The sequence below is a fragment of the Phocoena phocoena genome, chromosome 2 (genome assembly GCF_963924675.1).
Source record: "Phocoena phocoena chromosome 2, mPhoPho1.1, whole genome shotgun sequence".
NCBI classification, from domain to species: domain Eukaryota; kingdom Metazoa; phylum Chordata; class Mammalia; order Artiodactyla; family Phocoenidae; genus Phocoena; species Phocoena phocoena.
In genome coordinates, this window is record NC_089220.1 from 35,568,808 (window position 1) to 35,586,936 (window position 18,129).

At 38.2% G+C, this 18,129-nt stretch overlaps 1 protein-coding gene across 2 annotated transcripts in view; it reads right to left on the reverse strand.

The window, feature by feature from the left end:
- Positions 1-301: 301 nt before the first annotated feature.
- The window catches only part of FUT8 (fucosyltransferase 8), a 261,338-nt gene continuing 243,510 nt past the window's right edge, over positions 302-18,129 (reverse strand). The window contains exons 9-10 of one of the 2 annotated variants that reach the window (XM_065871019.1): positions 9,842-9,992; positions 302-1,298 (exon numbers count right to left, since the gene is read on the reverse strand). In XM_065871019.1, the coding sequence (XP_065727091.1) occupies positions 981-1,298; positions 9,842-9,992 (469 nt within the window). In that variant the 3' untranslated portion in view covers positions 302-980. The remainder of the gene's footprint in view (positions 1,299-9,841; positions 9,993-18,129) is intronic. The other variant, XM_065871018.1, reaches the window with a different exon arrangement.

Genomic DNA, 18,129 nt, shown 5'->3' on the forward strand with positions numbered 1-18,129 from the left:
CCTCTGGCACTGAGAAGTATGATTATCTGATTCAATTAAATAAACAATGTCCAAAATAATAAAATAAAATTTCCCTAAGATGGTTCTGAGCAACTCTGTAATGTGCACCAACTAAACTCAGTTTTCAGTGTTAAAATGGACCAATGACTCTCTGAGCTAAGCCACTCAATCTGAAACAGAAAAAAAAAAAAAAAAAAGTAAAGCAGAACTCTAAAACTCTTCTTTTTATCAACATTTTCCACTATAAAGCTGGCCACATCATCATCTAATGATATAAAATTCTAGAAACTTTACAAAATTCCTTTTTAAAATTTATTTTTTTGTTATCAAAGAGAATGTCCGGAAACACTGAGTACTAAAGAATCTGTTCATGGTATTGTTTTACAAAAGTTCCTAATGGAGTATGAATATTTTATTTTCTGTTGTATCCTTCACTTATTGATGATGAGGTGGATGAACTGGTACAATTACTAAAAAAAAAATTCCAGACAAAAACATCCATTCTCATTTTGAATCTGTTGATTGGAGTGAATTCAGTGGTTACAATACCACCACTGGCTAAGAATCAAGCTCCCCACAGGAGGGAGCTATTTGAGTCATCTCGTTAGGTCACATAGGTCTCTCAGATATAGGCACCATGTTTGAAGTCTCACACAAAATGTCTGTGTCACTTAAATTACACAATGTGGCAGTGTTTGTTTCATGGGGACATAATCTTGAAAGAACGGGCAAAGTAGAAAACAACCTGTTTGTATGTTATACGTGAGTACATTATCGGACTGTGCATGGTTTCGAGGGCACGGTAGCCCTTGTTAAAGAGGAATTCCACCAATGAAGCATCTGTCAGATCCCAGCTGCTCCTGGCGCTGAGGGTGTTGACTCATTTAACCATGAGTTGTTAGGTTGGGGGCCTTCTTCATCTACTGTTTGGCTCAAACGGTTTGAACTGAGTTTGGTTGTCTTTCTCATCCATCTAAACTTTATTTCTCAGCCTCAGGATATGTGGGGTACTTGACTGTTTCTATCTTCTCTCGAACTTTGTAGGAGGGATACAGGCCCGTCCTTCCCAGTTTTCTGTTGACACCTTTAGAATAGCCATCCCAATGATTTCCAGCCACACCAATGATATCTCCAGGTTCCATGGGGATTTCATCTGCAGTTCGAGGTTGGTGAGGATAAATGGCAATCTGGTTGTGGGCATTTTGACCTCCAAAATAGTAGATGTCATCCAAAGAATGGAAGTTTGCAGAGGCATCGGGATGCAGTGTCTGCATGATTTCATAAGCAACTCGACAGACCTTGGGAAAGTATGAAAAAAAAATTGGTTAGTATGTGTAAGATCTCCTTCATAGCAATCCGAAAGCTCTTGGCCAAAGAGACTAGGACTAGACTAGGACCAGGACTGAGAGAATGAGAAGCAGTGGATTCTAGTCACAGTTTTTCAGTCCATTTGCTCTCAGATGATGGTACAAGTCATTCTTCATTTCTGTGCTTGTATCTTTTTTTTTTTAACATAAAAGATAATCACAATTAAGATCTCTCAGAGAAAAAAAGTATGTGTATATACAGTGCAAAGTATTTTATGAATATGAATTCATAACTTTATATTTATTAAAATATAAAATTTTAATTTTAATAAAAATTTATTAAAAGCCACAGAGTGTTCTATGTTGGGCACTAGTGGTACGAAAATGAGTAAGACACAGTCTATGCCCTTGGTGAATTCAAGGTTCAGGATTAGAATCAGGATTATAAATACTTTACACAAATGCTGCTGCTCCCCTTCCTTCATTCAGTGTTAATAAATCACATACTCTTTTCTGCTAATCTGGACTGGGTCTCAGAACTCTTCTCAATCGAAATTCATGTAATTACTGACAATCAACTATTGCCAGATGAGCTAAAATATATCTGCCACTTCTGTTCTAAAGTGTGATGTGTGTGATGTGTAGACAGTAGCATCTAGACTGAAATCAGATGAACTAGACTTTGGGGACGAGGCATCTACCTGATGCACTTCAGGCGACTTAAAAGATTCCTCTGTCCAAAAAATACCTACCATTCCCACTGGATGGCAGCTGGAATTTCACAATCTGAGCTTCATTCCTTGAGCTTCATACTTGGTGACAAACTATAACTATCTTAATGGAGGTATAACATTTTAAGCAATTAACAAATATATTCATTATAGAGTAAATGGGTTTCAGAAACTTTTCTAACAATAGGTGAAGACCAAAGAGAGAATACTATCATTTTGCTTAGAAAATTCTTCCATTATACACTGTGAACACAGGACTCAACTCGGGTCAATTTTCCTACATCTCCAGTTGTGGTTACCTCCGTTAATGAAGTTTTATTGTCCCTACACCAATACTTTTGCACATATTTAAAATAATACTAATAGTAATTGTCAATCTGCTCAGTGGAGCAATCTAGGATTACCCAGCAGTTCTTTAAAACTTTGGCATTCATGATATCAAAACCTGAATTCTTAAATGTTATGAGCAAATAGAATCTGATTCGGTTAATCATCAACTTAACTCCTTAAAAAGTCTGAATTTTAGGAACCCGAGGGGCGGTTTTCACATGCTATATGTAATTTGTAAATGAAACTAAGTTTAGATAGTATTTTTAATTTTGCAGATAGGGACTAAAATACAAGGAGATCTGCCCAAATTCTAGTGCTAGAATTTCAACTAGACATGGAACCAAGAAAATAACTTTGCTTTCAAATTTGCTACTTCATCAACAAACTAATTTTATATTGGTACGATTGAGATCACTGGTAGAATACTGAAACTATAACAAAATGAGGCTAAAAAAGATTTGGAACTTGAACTTCAAATTCAGCCAAAGGCCCACACAGCACAAGCAAAATCAAGTTAAGCCTTTGGAAAGAAACTAAATAATTAAAACAAAGCAGCTCCAATAATAGCAAAGTACAATAACAATGATAGAGGCATATTTACTGAGTTTTTTCTGTCAGACATTGTTTCTAGGTCTAATTTAATTGTCAGCAGCCCCATAAAATTTTATCATGCTCGTTCTATGGATGTCAAAGGTCATTTAAGGAATATGCTCAAGGTTACACCACTATTAAGTGGCATATTCAGGTTCTGAACCCAGGCAGTCTGTGTATGCTTGTTAACTGCTAAGCATATTTTTTCTTGCAGATCCTATTCTCCACGTTCACATTTTAATAGCAGAAAGATATAACTTAAGGCCAAGGCTGGCCTTGGGAAAACCTGAGAGTCTTATAATCAGGGCCCCTCCACCCACTTTTCAACTATCCCTAGCCAGGGATGCAAGACCTTGCACTGTCTTTCGGATGACCACAATGCCCACCATGGCAATGAACCTTAATGTGTTTCCTCCTTTCATTAATAAACTTCTCACTCTCATAAAAACAACACTGCCCTTAGTCCCATACCCTTAGGGATGTGCTTTCTTTTGGGGTAATCCTAATAATCAGTTTACGTTTTGGTATCAATAGCTGTTGATGTATTAGGCCGCTGGATAACACATGTACTTTTTTTTTTTTTTTTTTTTTTGCGGTACGTGGGCCTCTCACTGCTGTGGCCTCTCCCCTTGCGGAGCACAGGCTCCAGACGCACAGGCTCAGCAGCCATGGCTCACGGGCCCAGCCACTCTGCGACATGTGGGATCCTCCCGGACCGGGGCACAAACCCGTGTCCTCTGCATCGGCAGGTGGACTTTCAACGACTGCGTCACCAGGGAAGCCCCACGTGTACTTTCTTAAGCCAAAGAAATTACGAATGGTAGAACTTGCAGACACAGAGTGGACCAATATAAGACTCTTTCTCCTTCTCATAATAATGGCAATAATGAGAGCAGCTGAGCTTACTGAGCACTGTTCTAATAGCTGCACTTGCATACATGCTTCCTCTCAACTCACTTAACTCTCACAACAACCCTATGAGTTGGTTACTGTTATTATTTATATTTTACAGCTGAAGAAGCTATGCCAAAGAAAGATTAATTTCCAAAAAATAAAAAAAATGAATAAAGGAGCTAGTAAATGACAGAAATGTAATTAGAACTCTCTGTCTCTAAACCATACACTGAACTGCCTTAGGTTCTGAGGATAAGTACCTAGAACAGTGCCTGCCACAGAGTAGCCACTCAGTAAGTACCTTCTGAATGAATACTGCTCCATGCATAATACCAGTCCAACAGTGGAGTTGCAAGTCCACTGGTGATATTTAATCCTTAAGATCCATATATAACATTCTGAGTAATTAAAATTTTTTCTCTATATTAACCATGGGGCAATTTACTGCAAAGGGCAAGAAAGATTACTATGGTGTCAACGTTTGCATTTAATCACCCTAGGCTTCCTCTCTGGGCTTAACAAATCCAAATCACGTGACAGGTAAATGAGGTCTTTCAGTTGATGTCTATACTCAGGTTTGATACTTGACAGGTAGCATGATTGAGAGGGGTAGTCTATGGTTTGCAAAGCAGTGCTTGGCCACACATATGTTTTATTTCATTTGCTGTTGATTTGGTACTATATCATTTTTAGAACACTACTAAGCACACAGTAATGAGTAAAAGCAAAAATCCTGCTGAAGGATAAAACATAGATATGACTGTATTTACAAAAAAAAAAAATTAAAAAGTGGAGGAAGGTCCATTAGTTTGAATTTTATCCCTGAGTAACAACCAGCTGAGCTTTGCATGAGCCTCCAAAGCTTTCTCAGAGCAGATGGGATCTTGGCTTTTGTCAAAACTGACAGGGCCAGAAGGATCTCCTAGTGTGAGAAGTTGGAAGTGGGCTCTTGTCTCACTGCGTGAGGCTGGGCTATCTGTGAACTTTTACTGTAAACTGCTTTGTTTTGCTATTCAATGAGAGAACAGTATCTACTGTCGTCTCATGAACCATACCTCAGTGGAAATTCCTATCGAGAGCCATCTGTCTAGAATAAAATGAATGTAGTATCTGGTTTCTCCCTCTGGGCTTTCCAAAATCTGATTCAAAACATGACGAGGCCAGTTGCGCTGTGTGTGGATTTGGAATGAAACAACAGAGAATGCCAGGAGAATCTCATATTAAGTGCCACAAAGGGAAGTGTCTCAGGGGGAAGAAAAGTAATTTTGTCCTATGGTGATTTTAATGATTGAGAAACTAATGAACAATGTTGACTGTTCCTTAAAAAATGTTGATTACCCATAGTCTTTAAAATGGACATCTACCAACCATTTTTGTAAATCAGATTCCAGAGTTATATAAGCTGATTCTAAAACTTGACAAACAGTATTTTAAAAAGAAAACCTTCCTGATATTTTGCCCATCTACAACTGAGTGAGCTGTCAACTGCTGGAATTGGAACGCCAATTCCTTTGCTTCAGATTTTAGATGGTTTCATTAAATATGAAAGTAACTTAAATGACATAGTAGATGCTTAGGGCATAGGCAACTTCCAGTAACACAGAACAAGATTAGAGTATTTGGTAGAATAGTTTGGAATGCGATGCACTGCATAGCTTTCAAAACTTACTTGATGCTGTTGAAAAGCGTTAATATTGCCTCTAACTTTCAGACTAAATCCTGAAGGTTGTTTTCTTCAATTTACGAGGCTTTTAGGACAAGCTTGGCTGTGAGAAACAGCTCTGATGAAAGAATTCAGAAAACTGAGGGCAACAATAGTAACAAAATTAGAGAGTAGAGTCATATTCTTGGCTTTTAAAAACTTTTCACTTAAGGAGAGAGAATTCCCAGACCTCACTTGTGGATATAAAACCAAGAATGATTAGAAGCCCTAAGACTGAGAAGAATGGGTCCAAAACCTTATAAAGAATCCTGATTAAGGTACCATGACATTTGTGCCTACAGTTTCTCAAACATCAATCCGGCCTTGCAATTTCCTTCTAACAATACATTTCATTCTTCCAGTATTGTCTACAAGAGCACATGGTCAACAGATAAACTCTTTCTCACTATTGTCATATAGCATAAAAGTCCTCAAAGGGTAGTATACAGGAGACAGAAAGTTTACATGACTGAAACTTCAGGATTGGCAAAACATTATGAAGAAGATACTAAACTTTTATCCCTTCTAACCATCTCTTGAAATGAGATCATCAAGCAAAGTTTGAAAGTTGGTTGTCCACGTTTTATTCTGGGCTGAGATTTGGTTCTCATTGTTTTATTCTCTTATCACCCTTCTGGATGTAAGGCTTTAGTCTTCTTCTGTTTTCTGCAGGAAAGTCTGCAGATTAAGTTCCCTAAAGTCAAAACATACACAACTTTACCTGCATTTGCTAAAGCAAATACTATTACTTATCACTCACCCTTTGGGAATGAAGAGCTTTTGTTTCTGAAAATTCATATTATATGGTGACGCTCTCTTTCAAGAAGCTTAATAAAATAGAGTTAAGGTGGTACCTTGGCACAGGAATTAATATGCCGAATGTTACTGGTTATTATTCTTTATGAAGAATTGTTACACACATCCGATGCACACAATGACTATGTGGAACCTAAGCATCACCCACGACCATAAGCAGAGGTAATGGAGTCCTTGAACAGCATATTTCATGTTCCTTCTAAAACGTGAGATCATATAGTCTGAAATGGGGCCATGTGAAAAAAAGCTGTTAAAATAAATACTGTAGAGTCTAACAGGCAAAGATATACCTATATCTATTCCTTTATAAATAATAATAGCAGCTAACATTGCATTTAACATATTGCTGAGTACTATTCTCAGTGCTTTACATATAATAACTCTTTAATCCTCACAAAAACTTTATGCAGTAGGTATTACTGTATTTACCATTTTCACAGGGAGGGGGAAAAAAGTCAGTGATAGGCTAAGTAATTTGTTCAAATGCCACAGAGTCACTAAGTGGTCAAAGTTGGATTTAAACCCAGGTAGTCTGACTCCAGAGCCCACAATGCCTCATTCCTGTTCTCTGTCTCATGAAGTCAATGGCTTGATACTTTGATGTCATCAGTGACGTTTCCTCAAACTCCACTGCTACTGCTGATGAGACATTTTGGGGGCATTCTTCAAACGATTCCGATTTTGGTTTATGGCAATTTTGGTTTGGTTTATGCTACAAGCCACCAACCAACTCGTTCACACCACAAGAATATTAAACTGTACCAAATGCCTTTTTACTAAAAATATTTTCAAAAAATACTGGGGTGCAGGACTTCCCTGGTGGTGCAGGGGTTAAGAATCCACCTGCCGATGCGGGGGACACGGGTTCGAGCCCTGGGCCGGGAAGATCTTATATGCCGTGGAGCAACTAAGCCCATGCACCACAACTACTGAGCCCACGTGCCACAGCTACTGAAGCCTGCGTGCCTAGAGCCCATGCTCTGCAACTAGAGAAGCCACCGCAATGAGAAGCCTGTGCACCGCAACAAAGAGTAGACCCTGCTCGTCGCAACTAGAGAAAGCCTGCACGCAGCAATGAAGACCCAGCGCAGCCAAAAAAACCAAAAAACCAAAAAAAACCGGGGTGCAAGGAAGCCCAAAGATTAATCAATGAATGTGGAATTATTCCACAGTCTCAAATGCTACAGCTGTTAGTCACCAAGAAAGGAGGTGATCACATTCAGCAAACTGCTCCTCACTATATAAATGTAAGGTATTTTTTACTGTTAAAACTTTTATTCTGAGCCCTAACATGTTTTGAGGTATTCAAGTCTATCTTGGGACACAAAATATTGGTTTAAATGATCAGAGTTATTTTGGATGAAACTTGACTTGCCAAGAGTTTTTAGGAACAATATAATATATAATCACAAATCTTATTCCTTTGGATACAACCAGACCTCTCATTACTACGCTTTCTTCATATAAACTGTTTCTCTGGATCTGAGGTCTGAAGAAGACACAGAGGTTGATATTATGCATAAAACAGAACAAAGTAGTGTGAACAATATGCTCTTCAAACCTGGACAGGTTTCCAGTAGCATGAAGTGACAGAGGTCCTGACTTCTGGGTCAAAACTAGACTTATGAGGCTATGAGGCTCAAAAATTCTACAGCACATCCTTGAAAAGGGAAATAAACAAAAGATTTTCTTTCCAGAATGAGTCTAATGGCATTATTAAGGAGAGCTGGACAAAGGAAAGCAAAACATAGAGCACGTCCTTGTAAGTCTCAGTGTCTACCTCCATGTAAGGTTGGTAAATGTTTAGACATGTATATATTTATTTACTTTTAGAGCTTTATAACTAGAGCAGTGGTTCTCACAAGGGTGATTTTGCCCTCCCACTCCCCCCACCCGGGACATGTGGCAATGTCTGGAGACACTGTTGGCTGTCACAACTTGAGGAGAGGGTCTACTGGCCACGGACGCTGCTGAGCATCCTATAACGCACAAGACAGCACCTCACAGCAACTTATCCAGCCCCAAATGCCAACGGTGCCAGGTTGAGAAACCCTGGACTAAAGGAATAGACTTTAGGAAGGCCTAAAATCTAGACCTACAGAGGAGGTGGTACATCTGGGAAAGTGACTCTTGATTCAATCGTTCTAGCAAGAAGCATTGGAAAATGTGTTATTTGCACCTGTTGATCACGTAGGCACACAGCCAGATTCTCAAAAGCAGTTGAGAGGGACTAGGTAGTTACAACTCCTCCCCGCATCCCACCCCCTTCTCAAAGATAGGATCCTCACCCCAATTAGGGAGAATATCAGCTATGGATGCCTTCATGTTTTCCCTCTGATGAGGACTGCTGCCATGTGACTCCTGCTCTGTGTAGCTGTCTTTGCGTCTTAAGTTGTATTCTTATGCCACATTGAAGGAACTCATACAGGCTTTGCTGGGATAAGTGTCTTTCCAACAATCATATCACCATACCATTGTGACAGTGTACACTGTCACGTAAAAAAAAACTGTCCATTTCTTTATACTCTCTGCAGTATATTCCCATGTAAATGATGTGTCTCTCCTTTGCACACTTTCTTTTCTCCGCTTCTTCTAAGCTTTCAGGCGTATATTTATCTTACATGGCTTATATTTCTTTGTAATTATTCTCTGGTTATTTCATGTGGATATTTTGCTCACTAGATTCTGGACCAGGGTAAGAGCTGTATCTTCGATCTCCTTTGAAATTCCCTCTACACCTAGTATAGGTCTGAGCACAAACAATCATTTAACCGCGTGTTGAACAAACTAACCAATAATATGCACATAAATGAGACAGTTGAATAAAATCCACAATAAATCTTTCTATGCTGATATTCCACTGGGCATATAAGGCTGATTGGAGCACTCGTAAAAACACACACACCAAACCAACAACATATTAAATATCTATAACAATAAACTCAAAGAATGATTATAATATGATATTGCTTAAATATAATGTACAGTTTCTTGCTTGGTGGAAATGTTAAAAGGACCTGAAAGAGGAATTACATTTACTCTTTCTTATTTTCTATAAAGCAATCAAGTGAGGCAAAATGCTGAGCATTTAACCCTCTCAGTATCAGTGCACTGATGTGTAGAAATGGATGGGCTCTGGTTATGTACTGATTGTATGCAAAATCAGAAAGTATTAAGTAAACTTAATTACTTGCTGTTTCTGTTAAATGCTGTGAATAAGCCAAGTACTTTAAACAACCCCAGCAGCTGGCTTCAGTAGAGATGTAGTCAACAATTGCTTGCAAACAATGAAATATTCAGTGCACTCAAATAGCTAGGTTTTCTGGAATCTTCTCATTCTTTCACAAAAGGGATCATTCCCCAATATTAAAAACATTGTACCCGAGTCATGAAAACTTACATTTTTTAAAAATCCAAGAACTTTCTGACTCAGTATAACCAAAGAGTATTGATCACTTAAAAATGCTTACCTGGGATGAAAAAGTACACACTAGGAAGTCTGCCTGGGAGAGAAAGTGTATATCCAGGATCACACCTCGAAGTGAATTTTCTGTGTATCGATTATGTAGTCCAGCTGACCAAGAGATAGAGTTATCACTAATAAATTCGTAACTGGGGTACCTGAAAAAAGAAATAAATTTATACAAACTCACTGAAATCATAGAATTCTGTCAGGAAATAGTATCCTATCAGCAGGAGGTAGCCAGCTCCTTTAACCAAGAGTCCCCCTCTTTCTGACAGTAAGGAAATCTTTAATTCTGGCATTCAATAGAGTAGCTGACAAAGCATCTTTGAATCCATTGATGGGGCAGAAACCATTCTGGGGTGTCCTGTATGTTAAAAGTTATTGGCATATAAAATACATATAATACATGACATATAAAATACACATATGCACCAGAATGTCCCTTTCAATTCATGAAAGAATGGAAAACAGAAAGCTCTTTATTTTCATCATAATAAGTAACCTTGAAGAGGTTTTTCAACCTGCTTTCATATTTTTTTCACACAGACACATTTTCATTTTATGCATTCCTTTCCCACTTTTATCCTTAAGCATATATCTTTATAAAAATACAACTTATACATTGTTTTTTCTTCTTCCAGTTTTACTGAGGTATACTTTTTAAAAAGATCTATTATTTTATTTGTTTTTGGTTGCATCAGGTCTTAGTTGCGGCATGCGGGATCCTCGCTGAGGCATATGGGATCTTTCGTTGCGGTGCGCAGTCTTCTCTCTAGTTGTGGCCTACAGGCTCCAGGCTCTGTAGTTGTGGCGTGCGGGTTCCAGAGCACATGGGCTCTGTAGTTTGCAGCACATGGGCTCTCTAGCTGAGGCACACAAGCTCAGTAGTTATGGCGTGCAGGCCTAGTTGCCCCACGTCACATGGGATCCCAGTTCCCTGACCAGGGATTGAACCTGCGTCCCCTGCATTGTAAGGTGGATTCTTTACCACTGGACCACCAGAGAAGTCCCGATTGAGATATAATTGACATACAGCACTGTATAAGTTTAAGGCACAATGATCTGACTTACACACATCGTGAAATGGTTACCACAATAAGTTTAGTGAACTTCCATCATCTCATTACAGACAAAATTTTTAAAAAAGGAAAAAAAAATTTTCCTTGTGATGAAAACTCTTAGGATTTAGTCTCTTAACAACTTTTGGTTGCTGTGGCTAGGACTTTCAATACCACGTTAAATAAAAGTGGTGAGACTGGGCATCTTTGTCTTCTTCCTGATCTTAGAGGAAAAGCTTTCAGCTTTTCACAGCTGAGTATTATGTTAGCTGTTAGTCTGTGATATCTTATGGCCTTTGTTATGTTGAGGTATGTTTCCTCTACACCCACTTAGTTGAGAGTTTTATTATAAATGAATATAGAATTTTGTCAAAAGCTTTTTCTGCAACTATTGAGATGATCATATGATTTTTATCCTTTGTTTTGTTAATGTGGTGTATCACACTGATTGATTTGCAAATATTGAACTATCCTTGCATCTACTTGATCATGGTATATGATCCTTTTGATGTACTGCTGGATTCGGTTTGCTAATATTTTGTATTTTGCTAATATTTTGTTAAGGATTTTTGTATCTCATCAATGATATCGGCCTGTAAGTTTCTCTTTCTGTGGCGTCTTTGGTTTTGGAATTGGGGTGATGTTGGCCTTGTAGAATGAGTTCAGAATTGTTCCTTCTTCAATTTTTTGGAATAGTTTGAGAAGCATAGGCATTAACTCTTCTTTAAATATTTTATAAAATTCACCTGTAGAGCCATCTGGTCCTGGATTTTTGTTTGTTGTAAGTTTTTTGATCAATCTTGATTCAACTCCATTACTGGTAATTGGTTTATTAATATTTTCTATTTCTTCCTAATTTAGTCTTGGGAGACTGAAATTTTCTAGGAATTTATCCATTTCTTCTAGGTTGTCCATTTACTCACATATAGTTGTTTGCAGTAGTCCCTTTTGATCCTTTGATTTCTGTGGTGTTGGCTGTAACATCTCTTTTTTTCATTTCTGATTTTATTCATTTGGGTCCTCTCTCTTTTTTCTTGATGAGTCTGGCTAAATGATTATCAATTTGTTTACCTTTTCAAAGAAAGCTCTTAGTTTCATTGCTCTTTTCTACTGTTTTAAGTGTCTATTTCACTTATTTCTGCTCTGGTGTTTATCATTTCTTTCCTTCTACTAATTTTGGGCTTTGTTCTTCTTTTTCTAGTTCCTATAGGTGTAAGGGTGGGTTGTGTGTGTGTGTATAAGTATTTCAAGTGGATCTCAAGTTCGAACACATTCTAACAACTCCCGTTTTTATTCCTGCCTTCCCCTGCCCACATTTAATGTTTTTTGATATCATATTTTACATCTTTTTGTTTTGTGTATTCCTTAACCACGTATTGTGGATATAGATAATTTACTACTTGTCTTTCAAGTTTCCTACTGGCTTTACAAGTGGCTGATCTACTACCTTTACTGTTTGTTTGCTTTTACCAATGAGATTTTTCCTTTCATAATTTTCATATTTCTAGTTGTGGTCTTTTCTTTTATGCTTAGGGAAGTCCCTGTAACGTTTCTTGTAAAGCCTGTTTAGTGGTGCTGAACAATTTTAGCTTTTGCTTGTCTGTAAAACTCTTTCTCTCTCTTTCAAATTCGAATGGTAGCCTTGTGGAGTAAAGTATTCTTGGTTGTAGGTTTTTTCCTTTCATCACTTTGAATATATCATGCCACTCTCTTCTGACCTGCAAAGTTTCTGCTGAAAAGTCAACCGACAGTCTTATGGGAGTTCCCTTGTACATAACTAGTTGCTTTTCTCTTGCTGCTTTTAAGATTCTCTCTTTATATTTATTTTTTGTCATTTTAATTACAACGTGTCTTGGTGTAGACCTCTTTGGGTTGATCTTGTTCGGAACTTTCTGTGCTCCCTGGACCTGGATGTCTGTTTCCTTTCCCAGGTTAGGGAAATTTTTGGCTATTCTTGTTTTAAATAAGTTCCCTGCCCCTTTCTGTCTCTCTTTTCCCTATGAGATCCCTATAATGTAAATGTTGGTATGCTTTTGTTGTCCCAGAGGTCTCTTAAACTGTCCTCGCTTTTTAAATTCTTCTCTTTTTTTGTTCAGCTTGGGTGATTTCCACTACTCTGTCTTCCAGTTTGTTGATCTGTTCTTCTGTATCATTTAATCTACTGTTGATTCCTTCTAGTGTATTTTTTATTTCAATGATTAATTATTGCATTCTTCAGCTCTGTTTGGTTCTTCTTTACCCTTTCTCCTTGTTAAGTCTGCCACTGTGTTCATCAATTTTTCTCCCGAGTTCATTCAGCATCTTTATGATCATTACCTTGAACCCTTTATTGGGTAGACTGTTCATCACTTTGCTTAGCTCTCCTTCTGGGGTTTGTTCCTTCATTTGAAACACGTTCCTTTGTCACCTCATTTTGCCAAATTCTCTGTGTTTATTTGTATGTATTAGGCAAGTCAGTTATGTTTCTTGTTCTTGGAGAAGTGACCTTATGTAAGAGATGTCCTATGGGGCCCAGCTACATACTCCCCTCTGGTCACCAGAGCTATATAATCTAAGGGTGCCTTTGTATGTGGGCTGAGTGGGCACTTCTGTTGTGGTGGGGTCAACTACTGTGGGCATGCTGGTAGGTAGGGCTAGTTCCCATCCCGGTTGGCTGCCAGGTCCTGCCTCATGTAGAGGCTGCTAGCTGTTGGTAGGTGGGTCTGGGTCCTGACACAGCTGGCTACATGGCCTGGGAAGTCCCGGGAACTCCCTGCGAAGTCCCTGGGAAGGGCTGGTGCCAGTCCACTGGTGGCTTGGGCTGGGTCCTGGTGTGCCTGGTTGCAGGCCCGCAAGTCCTAGGGTTGGTCTTGTGTTGCTGGTGGGCAGTGCTGGGTCCCAGCATGGCTGGCTGTGGGGTTCGGGGATCCCAGTACTGGTGCTAATCAACTAGTGGGCATGTAAGCCCCTGGTTCTAATAGGCTAGAAGGAGGACTCCAAAATGGTGTTTGCCAGCACCAGGGTCCCTGTGGTAGAATGAGCTTCCAACTGCCTGCTGCCAGTATATGTGTCCCCAGGGGGAGTCCCAGTTGCCTCCTACCTCTCTAGGAGGCTCCAACCTGCTTTCAAATTTGGTCACTGAGCTTTTCCTTTAGAATATAAACATCATGATTAAACTTCATTTAAATTTTTAGTTTAGAATTTGTGATAACTGAGACTTGTCTCCCTTAACCCCCATAAGCACCATCTTAACAAATAACGGTGACAGAAAACCATTCTAATAAATTTATGAAAGCAAATTCCTTGTAGATGTTCACCAACTAATATTGTGGTAGTCCTGAGAAGCTATGTGTTAAAAAATATTAAAACAGGATGTGTTTAAAAAGTCTACTATACGTTCAAATGATTCTACTCTGAATTAGAGTTTTAATTATACTCTAGTATAGAGTGAATACATTTTCTCAGTGTATGAGACAGATCAGAGTTAAGTTGTAAACTTTCAGAAGTTACATGCAAAGGGGATAGTCATTGTACCTATTTTATATAATTTTTTAAGAATTAAATAAATTAAGCAACGTAAAGTGCTTAGAAGAGTATCTGACACGTAGTAAATGCTCAATAAATCATTAACTGTGATTGTTAAACATTCTTTCCCCAGATATTCACCTGGTTTTATCTCTTACTTCCCTCTTAGATCTCTGCTCAAATGCTGCCTTATTAGTGAGGAGTTTGGCAATCCCTATCCCTTTTACTTGCTTAATTTTTCTCCATGGCTCTTACTATCACTGAACATAATATATATTTACTGTTTATTTACTGTCTGCATTCATTCCCCACCTCCATCATCCCTAACTAGAACGTAAGCTCTATAAAGAGAGGTATTTCATCTGCTTTGTTCACTCTATTATTCTCAGCACCTAGAAGAGAATCTGGAATATAATACAAGGTCAATAAATATTTGTTGAAAGAATAATAGTTCCTATTTATAAGCCCTGAGGCAGCAGGAGTCAGCTTACATGTCTTTTTCCCACACAGTATTTCCCAAAGGTTAGGACTATGCCTTATTTTCCTCTGCATCACAGCATCTAGCACTCCACACAATGCTATGTGGATGAATACATGAACAAGTTAGTGCTACCTATGTCTGGGACGTTTTCCTAATTCCCTAACAGCTGCTTCAGATTTCTCTTCATTCCACAACCTCCAAGGCGTTTTCTCTCATAGCCTCTAGTAATGACTGTGAAGAAAAAGTCTCTGAGCACTGTTTCAGTGATTGGTATTCAGTGTTCAGATCCATTTGGCCTCATTATTTTTGACATTTTGCCCTCCTCAACTTTGAATCAGGGAGATGAAGGAAATGTCACATTTGTTCTGAAAAGAAAACCACCAAAAAAACTTTTAATGTGATTCCTGTGAAGATGCAGATCCAGTCATGGGACAGAAACAGAAACAAATAAATATGAAAAGGCTGGAGGGTGGAGGAGGGGGGAAATCATTAAAACACACCAGTACAGGTTTTATCCTAGAATAAAGACTAACTCTGTCAGCATGGTTTGGGTGCTCAGTGAAACAAACACAAGAGGGATCCTTTTACTGAGAAGTGATGGGAACATTATGCCCTTCCTAACTTAAAGGCCTCTTCCTGGAACCAACCCAAAAGGTCACCTAAGTTCCTCAGGCCTTATCTCTATATGCAAAAGATAGCTTGATGAAGGATACTGAGTGTTGAAAAACAGAAACAAAGTGAATAATGAGGGAAGGAGATTTTGTACTTCCAATAATGAGCATGAAACTTTCCACACAAACATGCTTCTTTCTTGTCTTACGCCTACAAGTATGCCAGCAGAAGTCTTCCACTGTGAGGCTGCAGAGATTGGCAATGATTAAAAAAAATATTTTTTTCTTCTTCCATCTTGCAAAAATTTATTTTTATATCACCCACAAAGGTGTAACTTGAAATTATAAACTAACATCAAATTTTCTTTTGTGAGGTCTTTCTCCAGACAGGGGGATACTCCTCTTCTGGACTTCACTACCTAGTATACAACTCCTTCAGGACAATTATATAATGACACCGATTATTTGTTACCCGTTTACTGCCTACCAGTTGGATACGCCCTGAGATAAGGAGTCACATATTATCTTTTATTTCTTTGTGTATTCCTAATGCCCTGTAACTGTCTAGCGTATTAGATGTAGTTCAAAAAAATAGTGAAGAACGTTACCACTATTGCTGATTCTTCATTTCACATGGCAACCAAATGCTTTACAACAACTTTAAAACAAATTTCTCTTACCTCTATTCATTTAAATGAACCTAATTTTAGGAAGAGCTTGTCCGGCATTTTTGATAAAGAGCAAACTAAATATGTAAATATTTAATCTGAGAGATTTTTTTTTTTTTTTTTTTGCGGTACGCGGGCCTCTCACTGCTGTGGCCTCTCCCGCTGTGGGGCACAGGCTCCGGACGCGCAGGCTCAGCGGCCATGGCTCACGGGCCCAGCCGCTCCACGGCATGTGGGATCCTCCCGGGCCGGGGCACGAACCCGTGTCCCCTGCATCGGCAGGCGGACTCTCAACCACTGTGCCACCAGGGAAGCCCAATCTGAGAGATTTTTAATGCCTTGTTTTTTCTCCTGTTTCACTCCTAAACCCAGTCTCCACAATCTTAGAGTGCAATGCTGGACGGACAACTTTAATAGTTCTTACTTCTTTGACTGCCAAAGATTCTGTGATTTAAACACTCTAACAGTGAATTACCTAAGAGAGAGATCTCCACATTATCAGCAGCTGTCACAGTCACTAGGATGCTGGTGCTAAAATCTCGTGAATGAACTCAGTCTTAAGCTAGAGAGACCTGAGGTGTTATACTAAGCAACAAAGCATTAACTACCGGAGCCACATATATAAGCTAATCTTGACCCCTTTTACAAAGAATAAGCTAGTCAGAAAAATGGTTTCTTCTCTAACTGTACGAATACTATGCCTCATTTAAGTTTAATTCTCCATCTCTTCACCCTCCTGAAGCAGAAAAGTCTTATAATCACCTTGGATTCTATATACCTTGTTGAAAAATTAATTCATGCTTTGGTCTCGTAAAACAATAACAGAAGTTTTATGATTTGCTTAGGTATCAAAACCAATCCTGAGAGGTCAAAAGCAGAATTAATTCAGAGTGGAAAAAACATTTAAGTAAAATAATGAAGGAGAAAAACGGTATTTAAATTCCTGAGAAGAACCTTAAAATGACTCAGAAAACCAAAGAATTTCCAAAGAGGAAAAAAATATGCACAAAATGCTATTGCTACATTTATAACAAAATGCTATTGCTACATTTATAAATGCTATTGCTACATTTATAGCCTGGAATACCATGGGGAGAGGAGTTACTAGCTTCTGACCACACACACATACATACACAAAAGAGAAAAATCAAGCTTTACAATTCTTACAATCCAAGTAGATACTACTGCCATCTGTACTATAAGGGTTGCTTGGTGTAAAAATATCATGCTGTGCTATGGATCACAGCTATAAAATATTCATATCCTTTTATCTAAATACTTCCAAGTCCAGAAATCTAGATTAAGGAAATAATATGGATAATTTCAGGCATACCTCATAGCACTGGAAATTGGAAATAACCTGCCGAATATTAAGAGAATGGTCAAGTAAGCAATGGCATTTCCATTCAGTGGATATGTAGTCACTAAAAAAAGAGATTTACAATGACTTTTTTTAGCAACCTGGGAAAAGGGATCTAGTGCTGTATTAAGTAAAAAAAGAGTTCAAATTATATAGAATATGATCAACTACACAAATGTATAACTACATAAATGACTGAAGGGAATATGTTGATATTTAAATAGTTGTTGCCACTGAGTAATGAGACTGTGGGTAATATTTTTTCCTTGATTGTATACTTACCAACTCCATATTTTCTAATGAGCATGAATTATTTTGCCAGTCAAGGGAAAAACTTATGATGCATTCAAGAACAAGTCAAAGAGTAAATAAAGTAATCCTTTAACATTTTTTCAACTAAGCTACAAATTCAGTCTGATATTTTAAAATGAAGGACTAAGATGAACTATTTCTACTTTGTTTCTCTCTAATAGGTCTGTAATATCAAACTGGAAAAATATCTGTGAAAATTTTTTCTTGTTTTATATCCAAATGTTCATTTAATCCCTAACTCTTATACTTAAACAAGAATTATAACTATATAACTTGGCTTATGTTTGGCTGATGAATT